Here is a 9,684-nt window from a genome sequence, read left to right as displayed (position 1 = left end):
GCTTGTGCTTGCTGTCCTGCCCCCTTGTTGTTTGTGCCTGCTGTCCTGCCCCCCTCGTTGCTTGTGCTTTCTGTCCTGCCCCCTCGTTGCTCGTGCTTGCTGTCCTGCCCCCCCCTCATTTCTTGTGCTTGCTGTCCTGCCCCCCCTCGTTGCTTGTGCTTGCTCTCCTGCCCCCCCTCGCTGGTTGTGCTTGCTCTCCTGCCCCCCCTCCTTGCTTGTGCTTGCTGTTCTGCCCCCTCGTGCTTGCTGTCCTGCTGCCTCATTGCTTGTGCTTGTGCTTGCTGTCCTGCCCCCTCGTTGCTTGTGCTTGCTGTCCTGCCCCCTTGTTGCTTGCGCTTGCTTCCCTGCGCCCTCATTGGTTGTGCTTGCTATCCTGCCCCCCTCATTGCTTGTGCTTGCTGTCCTGCCCCCTCGTTGCTTGTGCTTGCTGTCCTGCCCCCCTCATTACTTGTGCTTGCTCTCCTGCCCCCCCACCCTCGTGCTTGAATTTGCTGTCCTGCCCCCCCTCGTTGCTTGTGCTTGCTGTCCTGCCACCCCCTTGTTGCGTGTGCTTGCTGTCCTGCAACCCCTCGTTGCTCGTGCTTGCTGTCCTGCCCCCTTGTTGCTTGCGCTTGCTTCCCTGCCCCCTCATTGGTTGTGCTTGCTCTCCTGCCCCCCCTCGTTGCTCGTGCTTGCTTCCCTGCCCCCTCATTGGTTGTGCTTGCTCTCCTGCCCCCCCTCGTTGCTTGTGCTTGCTGTCCTGCCCCCTTGTTGCTTGTGCCTGCTGTCCTGCCCCCCTCATTGCTTGTGCTTGCTCTCCTGCCCCCCTCGTTGCTTGTGCTTGCTGTCCTGCCCCCTCGTTCGTTGTGCTCGCTCTCCTGCCCTGCTATTGGCATTGTAAATGACAATGCCATTTATTTATGTTTTTTTTTTAAAAAAAACATTAATAAAAATAATGTCATGAGCAATGCCAATAGCTCTAACTTTAAGAATGCCGAGACCATTGCATTGTAAATGCTTGTTCTAAGTTTACAATTAATTCCTTGACGAAATCACGTTTACTGGCAGGAGGGAGATAACGAACCTAAACCTGTATGGCATCAAAGGTAGAAGGTGCACAATGGATAACCACTGTAAACCCAGACACGCCTGGTCAATGAAACTGATAACGACAACAATGGAAGTTAAAAAGTTGCAATTGATATGAAGCGATCCTCTTAGACAGCCGTCCTTGTCTGCGGCACATAAACACTAATAATTAACTCTTTCTTGTCTTAATATCAGCAGATGAAACCCTTCGTAAATGCCTTTTTGAAAAAGTAAGTGATCATATAGATATTTAAAAATTACAAGAAAAACGTACACATTTTTAAAGTAACTCATATGCGTTAAACACTACAACCATCCACTTCCTAAGTGACGTTTTATTATTCCTCTTTATAGCCACGATGTACCATGATATATTGTTAACATTTTCTATTTGAAAAAAATAGACTGTGCATATTTTCGAAAGCACGACAATAGCTGAAACCTTTTCAAGCAACTGGGAAACGCGACCTTGGCATGGTTATTGTATTACATCCCTATGTAGCCGACTGTAAAGTATCCCGCTGAAAATGTTTCCTTCGAGATATGGCCGATACATGCATACACCGTAGAGTGGACGAGGATTTGGGTGGACTGCAGTCTGCCGAGCTTGAACTGCGTGGCAGGGTACCCTCCCTCTCTCCTCCCACAGCAGTCATTGCGCATGCGCGACTCTCAGTGCATTCCTGAGGCCATGGCGGAAGTTCGCAGACGTCAGCATGAGCTGGTTAAAGGCGAAGACGCCGCCAAATCCTCTGCATACAGGGATGAGGGTTTGGGGATGGCGGCCGAAACGGTAACCTTATTTCTGAAGCTCTTCGCAGCCGCTTTCTACGGCATTAGTTCTTTCCTGATCGTTGTGGTGAACAAGAGCGTGCTGACCAGCTACAGGTGAGGCTCGCGCCACGGATGTTGCACAATTAGGAGTGCAGCCAGGCAGCACTGTACTTTGAGCTCCTATTGGGAAAGTTGAGAGCCTGCAGCAATAGAGCATCATGTGTTGCTTGCCTGGAAGCATGCCAGTCTGCAACCCGAGCATCATTGCCGACAGCACAGTGCCATTCCTTGTTCTAGGCTATGATGAATGACCAACTCTGGGAGCTGTTATACCTCAGCTGAAGAAGTGGAGTGACGCCCAGGGCATTACTCCGGGGAATAGAATTCTTTCAGCTCACTGATTCCGACCCAGCCCGTCTGCGCGCATTATGTGCATGGATCTAGAAGCAATTTCATTTTTAATTTTGGCAAAAGTAGATTTTTGCATTTCAAGTACAATTGTACTCCGGCCAGTGAGAGATTACAACGTGGTGTATTAGGGTTTTAGGCACTTTAACACAAGTGTTCTTTCTGTATGCCTCTTTCATGTACTGACGTTTCCATAAATACCTCTTTTCAGCTGAACGTATAGAGCAGTCGTACTTTTTTCTCCGAGTTCAGCTGACTTAATGAAGTATTTTTAGATCCACTGTAGTCTGAAATTTTCTGAGGATCTTTCATGGTTTCTGTGAGCATTCAGAGTCTTGGGACTAAATTTTAACCTGCCTTTGCGTTCTACTCGTGTATCTCCTAACCTACAAATTGAAATACGTTTTTATTCTTAAAATCATCTTTAACTCTCATTTAATTTGTAAATTCATCCGAAGACTTTGACACTAATTAAACAAAAGTTATCTTTTAACAATGGATGCTCCTACTTGTTGCACGGAATGTTGGATTGCTCGTTTTCTTGTACCTTATCTGTGTTTTGGAAGTTAACCACCTCGTTTAGCGTAGAAACAGATGGTTAATTTACTTAACGAGGACATGGAATGCTTTCAAGTCTATAAGCAGTCTCTTTATTTCTATGTAATTTTTTTGAATGTGTGCACCACGGAAAATTTCAGCTGTTTTTGGCTACAGTCAGTGGCATCTTTAAAGGTGATTATTATTTATAGGGCAAACCAAGTGCCGGGGGCACCAACAACTGAAAATTGTGAATATTGTGTGCACATGAGAAATAAATATATTTCTTCTCGCAAACAAAAGCACATATAGGGCCAGATGTATCAAAGGGTTTTGCCCATTCTGTGTCTATGGGGAAATGTGTTGATACATATGGCCCATAGTCATTTAAACTTTTTAAGCAGACTATGAAAAACTTCCTGAGGTATGTGGAAGGGCTAGTGGTCTTCCGATTGTCTCGTCCACCGCACATTTTCTTCTGCAGTCTCTCGATCAGGCACTTGGCTCTTTTTTTTTTCTTCAGATTTCTTTCTCAATCTCTACATTTGCATAACTCACATCTGATCTCTCTCTCCTATTTGGCACACACTTTCACTCTCTCCTGCATACATGTCCTTGCAGCTCCTTCCCCACGCACAATTTACCACCTCATCTGTAAGTACTGTCTCTTTTTTAACTTTCGCTGTGTCAATATTTCGACAAATGCATACATTATTCACACCCTTTTGCATAGCATCACATTTACAATTGGCACACATGACTATTGCGCTATGCACTCTGTAGAGGAGCCAATGATTGGATGAGCATTTATTTTGAACCCCTTTATGACCCACTGACGTGCATTGTGAGAAGTTTACACAGAGAAGTCACACAAACCTCTAGAAACAACTCCTTTTACAGCGCACTATACTCGAAAAACATGTTACATGAAAATCCTAGAGAAAGGCATCCTGGAAAAATCAAATACTCTTTAAGGGAATTCAAGAGAAAATAAAATGTTTAATGCAAACTAGAAGAACATCGCTTTACCCAGGTTGAGAGGACAGTGTATGTTTTTGCGTGCCAAAGCTTTCACTTGGAATCCAGCACAAGGGAGTTGGGGGGGCAGGGCAATTACAGCTGGGGCACTGGCACCACCCAGACCCCACCCACCCCTCCCAGTGAGGAGGCAATAGACTCAGTCATTATTTATAAATATAAGCATTACTCACAAAAAAAAAATCTATTTGTTTGGAAAGTAGTGAAGATGCTTCACACCTGTTTGTGGAAGACTCTTTTTTTCAGAGCAGAGACATCGGGCTGAGAAGAAACTGCCCCGCTTTGCTTTCAGTAGCAAATTATATTTTTTGGGGCTGGGGTCAACACCTAGTAATTGACGCGACTGCAGGTGTATGAAGGACAGAAGCTTATGAGCAACACTAGTAAACGTGTGTATTTATGTGTGTGTGTATGTATGTATGTAATGGCGCTCCGCTCGTGTTGGCGTGTAGATCTCCAGAAGTACAACGGTTACTTCCTTTGTACTTCGGAGATCTACACGCCAACACGAGAGGAGCGCCATTAACAGGTCGAGAGGCCCAAAATTGAAAAAGTGGGACCAGTTCTTAAATTAACACAAGAACCGCGTTTATTACAAATTGACGCCTTATTCTCGACGGCTCCAGCAACACGTGAGAGCATATGAGTGTATTATTATGCTGTAATGACAAACAAGAAAATATAAAGAAATTATACTATAAGAAACCTAAGAATGTTGTGATTAGCTCAGCAATGAAAGACTATAAGGGATCCATCGATACCTTTAAGATATTGTGATAAAGAAACATTTTGGTCCTGAAGAAAGTGCTAATATCAACTGTACACCGAAACGCCGCGTCAACTGTTTTTAATTGTTTCTTAATGACTGTTTTTAAGATTTGTCTCCTAAAAGAGATATCAGCTGTATAGAAATTAGATTGTAACCCTCAGGGAGGCATTTTTATTTTTTATGTAAAGAATACATTGTTTTAACTTAATATCCTTATCTACGCATTGTTGATTAATCTTGCAACACTTTTGTGACTTTTTTTAAACTACAACATTGTGTGTCCCCCTCAACTTAGAGACTGATCTTTACAATTGTGTTTTTCCTAGAAGTATGTGTTTGGGGTAGTCTTTGATATAGTAAGACAACCCAACAGGGTCTGTCCTTTTGTCTTGCCTACTGACTCCCTCCCTGAATAATAAATAAGGGCACCTTCCTATACTTTTCCTGCTGCTAGTGGTTGGTACATGTCTACACTGATTGGTGGGTGTATCTGGTGTTTCTATGGGATTAGGGTTATTGTCCTCATTGGTTGGGTATTTGAGGGTACTGATTGGTTTCTGGGTCTGTGATTCAATCATTGTAGGTGTGGGGCTAGGGTTAGGCTTTCTATTGGAAGTAGGGACTAGGGCTTCCTATGTTATTGGTTGTTGGGAGTAGGGTGGGACTAGGGCTAGGGTTAGACCTTTAATTGGAAGTAGCGATTAGGGCTTCTGGTGTGATTGGTTGCTGGACTAGGTGTGGGACTTGGAGTAGGGTTAGGCTTTCTTTTGGAAGTAGGTGTAGGAAGGTACATCCTGACTATGGTTGCCCCCAACTTTTTGCCCTGTGTTTTAGCTGGTTTTGGACATAGTCGACCTGGGACCCTGCCAATCAGGACCCCAGGCCTACTGCTCTCTCTTTAAAATGGATTCCATGTACCCTAGGTACATTTCCAATTGGTACTGGGCCACCCTATCAGACCCTGTAACTCAGGGCATGGGTGTACCCAGGGCTGCCAGGGGCTGCAGCATGTATTATGCCACCCCTGGCTGGCCTCCTAAATTTGACACAACTGGCTGCATGACAGCTGGGGCAAAGTCGTGTAATCACCCTTTGCTGTAGGTGTAGTATACCTATACCTAACCCAAAAATGGACACACAGATTCCTATCAGTCACTCCTATGGCAGGCCTTGACAATCCTGAAGGCAGAGTGCTTGGAATCGTGTGAGATGGTGCTCTGGCATGAGCTGAGCCTGTCTGCAGCTTGCGGAATCAAGTCCTAATAGCTGTTCCATGATATCGCATACCATATACTCTTAAGTGCATTATAATCCTCGCGGTTAAATGCTAACTTTGGTATTGCTTTATCAAAACATGTCGAGTAAGGTGTCATACGAATTGGAATACTAACCCCTCGCCAATTCTGGCGACGGGGTTAGCATTCCACCCTTCTAGAGGGACACGACATGTATGTAACTGTGAACCCCGGTTAAAGTTAACTGAAGCCTCAGCTCCACAAAATGGATGCTGCCACCACAGACACGAGTCTGATCTCCTGCTGCTGGGAGTCCTTCCAGCGAGGGAGGCCTGGACAAAGGGTTTCCTGTCCGGGGCGGTGCTAGCACCGTCCCAGACATGGTTTTGTGTATCCTGGGTAGGCAGGGCTTTTCAGGAAGGTGACTGCTGAGTGGCACCCCGGTGCTCACTACGCATAGGCCGGTCTGAACCAGTTCCAGGGGCACACCAGCCCCTGGCCTTGGGAAGTCCGGCATGGCAGAGGGGTGTAACCACCCCCCACCTACTCCCACCCATAGGCAGGACCTAGTCACCGGGTCAGCCCCCTTTTTTAGTATAAAGATGGGAGCGGGCCCCCTGTTAAAATTAGATCATCTTTGGAATCAAGACACGACTTTCTGCGAAAGGACTTCACGATTTCTTCATCAAGATTCTCCCTTGTGACTAAGGAGTAGTCACCCTGCATCCGCAGGCACCATCCTAAAGAACACTGCGGTCTGCTGCAAGTCCTTCATCACGAATCCGACGACCCAGCTCGACGAGACCCGGCTTCCCTGGCACCTCTGACCTCTACTCACCTCTACAGCCAAGCTGAGAACCGTGAGTGCGACGAGACCTCGAGGGAACGACGATCGCCAAGACTGCACGACATCTTTACTGCAAGCCCACCGTGTCCTCCACGGGTGAGTGCTTTGGGGTCCGAGAAGCCCCGACCCTGCGCAGCTCCAGCACCCAAGGTCAGCCTCCCTGCATCTCCACGATCTGCGTGGGGCCCTTCTGCTGTTTGCTGTGCACCGCGTTGTTTGGCTACTAGCCGGCTGGCTTGTGGCCTTCTGAACGACGCCCGACGACATCACTGCTGCTGGTCTGGTTGCTCCAGACTGGCCCTTGCTTCCTTCTTGAAGAGAGGCACCCCGGACCCTCCTGGTCCACTCCAGACGCCATTTTAGGTCCACCGCGTGGGCTTGAATTTGCCAAGGCTTTGTTGCCCAATCCTGGGTCCAGCGACGCCGACAGCTTCTATCTTCGTGGGACAGCTCGATCCTCCTTCCTGGTCGCCGACAACGCCTCCTGGTCCGTGAGATCTCCGAGCTCAGCGTCACCCACACGCCTTGTTGAGGTGGCTACCATCCGGTGCCCTCCTGGTGCCCACTGACTACTGGCTAGTAGTCTCAAACTTGGTCCCCTCTGCTTTCAGGTGTCATCTTCCATCGATCCAGGCTTGGATCCACCGAACTTTCTTCACTGGTCGCCTGCCAGCAACTTCTTTCTTCCAGGCTCCTGGTCCGTCAACGAGGATTCCCGACGTCTTTTGAGTCCTATGCAGCTGCAGCCCCTGGGCTAGGTAACTTCGGCATTTCGGTGCCCCAGCATAGCCTCACTATCCAAGGGTCAGAATCTACTTTCGTTTTCTCCCTACCAGGTCGGGTTCGCCCGAGAACACTAACTTTGCAATTCCTAGCTACCATAGACTTTGTCCCGCATCTCGCGTGAGAGTGCACACACTGCACCCGAGTCCCCTGGGTCTCCTAGAAGTAATCAAACGATTCTATAGTCAAGTCCTAGCGATTCCAAAGCCTATTAGTACTGTAATTACCTGCTAGTAATTTCGCATTCCACTTTTCAAGTATATGGTTTTCCGTGCCCCTCGGGCATTTGTATATACTGTGCTAACTTAAGTATTTTTGTAAGAGTTTTGGTTTGTGCTTAGTACCCTGTCCTCATAAAGAGTACAGGGCTGTTGTGATTCTTAATAAATAACTGTTTATTTTCATAACACTTGTGTGGTGTCCTTTCACTTGGTGTTCAAGGGGTATATGTGGTATAACAGCTGGCTTAACACGCCCTCTCGAGTCTTTAGCCTTAGACTGCTCGTATCCACGCTACTAGGATAGCTGGTCTATAAGGTTGACTTACAACCAATCATCAATAAGGGTTGCTGGACTGATACATAGTGTTCACTAGAATAGTGACCACTGCATATCAGGCCACCTTCTCACAGTAGGGACTAGGGCTACCTGTGCCATTGGTTGCATGGACTTGTTTTGGGACTACTGGTAGGGCTAGAGCCTTTATTGGACGTAGAGGTCGGGTTTTTTAACTGATTGGGTGCTTGGACTAGGGCTAAGATTGGCTGTAAGGTCTGGTCTCCTATTGGTTCTAGATTTTAGGGCTAGTGTTGTGATTGGATAGTGTTAGGGCTAGGGTTCCCATTGGCTGAAGGGGTCACCTGATTACTAGGGCTATAAAAAAAGGCCAGGCTTAGGGCATCTCAGCCCAGGCGTCGAGGCTAAGGGCGGAGAGGACAAGGGCAGTTTCCTGTTTGAGCCTGTTTGAGACTGGTTGGGACTAGGGCCAGAGATACTGCCCAATATACATACCTCCTTTATGTATCTATATAATTTCAATGTACTCATGGATCAATATACTTATCACTTTCTTCTAATTTAAAACTTCCAATGCACTTCCCTATTTCTCAGCCTATACTTCGCTCAATATATCTTCTAGCCCAACCTTCTGACTCATCTCAAACTTCTTTCTAGCACTCTTTCCAGTGCACTACCCTATCTCTCATCCTATACATCTATCAATATATCCTCTACATGCACTCTCATTTATCCCAAACCCCATACCACTACTATGATCCCCAAAATAACCCTTTCTAGAGACTCCCCTACACTACCCCTCATTGTATCATCTGACACCTCTTTTATTACACCAATCTCCCAAAACAAACCTTTCTAAACTCTTCACTCTTTTCTACCCCTCCCGAACCCTTCTCAGTCCAAATAACTGACTAACCTATCCACCACTAAAATTACTTTCATGCTTCATCATACTAATTCAACACTAATCCTGATGGGTTCCAGAGTAGCGTGCTACTTGCGCTTCAAAACCCCCTCAGGGGTAACGAGCGCTATATAAATACAAACCTCTTTCCCTTAAATATCCTGCCACCTACCCTTCTCTACCCAAATAACTGAATAACATATCCACTACTCAAATTACTTCATATTTTACTATACTAATTTTCAACACAAATCCTTTATGGGTTCCGGAGTGGCGTGCTACTCGCCAGAAAGCGCTTCAACATCCATCAGTGGTAACTAGTGCTATATGAATGCAAACCTTCCTTCCCTTTTATCCCTCCACTATCCTTCTCACTCCTAATAACTGACTAATATCCACCACTGAAATTACTTTTGAATTTCACCATACTAATTCTTTATGGGCTTCCGTAGCAGCGTGCTTCAACACCCCATCAGGGGTAACAAGCGCTATATAAATACTAACCTTGTTTTCCTCCTCTATCCTTCTGCTATCATTCCAAATCCAAATAACGGGCTAACCTATACACCAGTTAAAATGTACTTGCATGTTTCACTATACTAATTCAACACTAATCCTCTATGGGTCCCGGAGTAGTGTGCTACTCGCCAAAAAAGCGCTTCGACGCCTCGTCAGGGGTAGTAAGCGCTATATAAATCCAATTACAATACAATACTTCACAGTCTATCAATCCGAACACAAACACCGACATTCCTCTTTCACCTTTCAGAACATACTTCAGAAATTATTTATTGTGTTCAGGTGG

The 9,684-nt window shown here is 46.2% G+C and overlaps 1 protein-coding gene across 1 annotated transcript in view; it reads left to right on the top strand.

Moving 5' to 3' along the window:
• Nucleotides 1-1,719: 1,719 nt before the first annotated feature.
• Nucleotides 1,720-9,684, top strand: part of SLC35D1 (solute carrier family 35 member D1) — a 104,498-nt gene continuing 96,533 nt past the window's right edge. Inside the window, exon 1 of the mRNA XM_086953839.1 lies at nt 1,720-1,956. Within this exon, the coding sequence (XP_086809965.1) occupies nt 1,730-1,956 (227 nt within the window). The 5' untranslated portion in view covers nt 1,720-1,729. The remainder of the gene's footprint in view (nt 1,957-9,684) is intronic.

The sequence above is a fragment of the Lissotriton vulgaris genome, chromosome 1_1 (genome assembly GCF_964263255.1).
Source record: "Lissotriton vulgaris chromosome 1_1, aLisVul1.2, whole genome shotgun sequence".
In the NCBI taxonomy this organism is placed as follows: Eukaryota; Metazoa; Chordata; class Amphibia; order Caudata; family Salamandridae; genus Lissotriton; species Lissotriton vulgaris.
The sequence above is the reverse complement of the archived record's forward strand: the minus strand, read 5'-3'. Positions and strand labels throughout refer to the sequence as shown.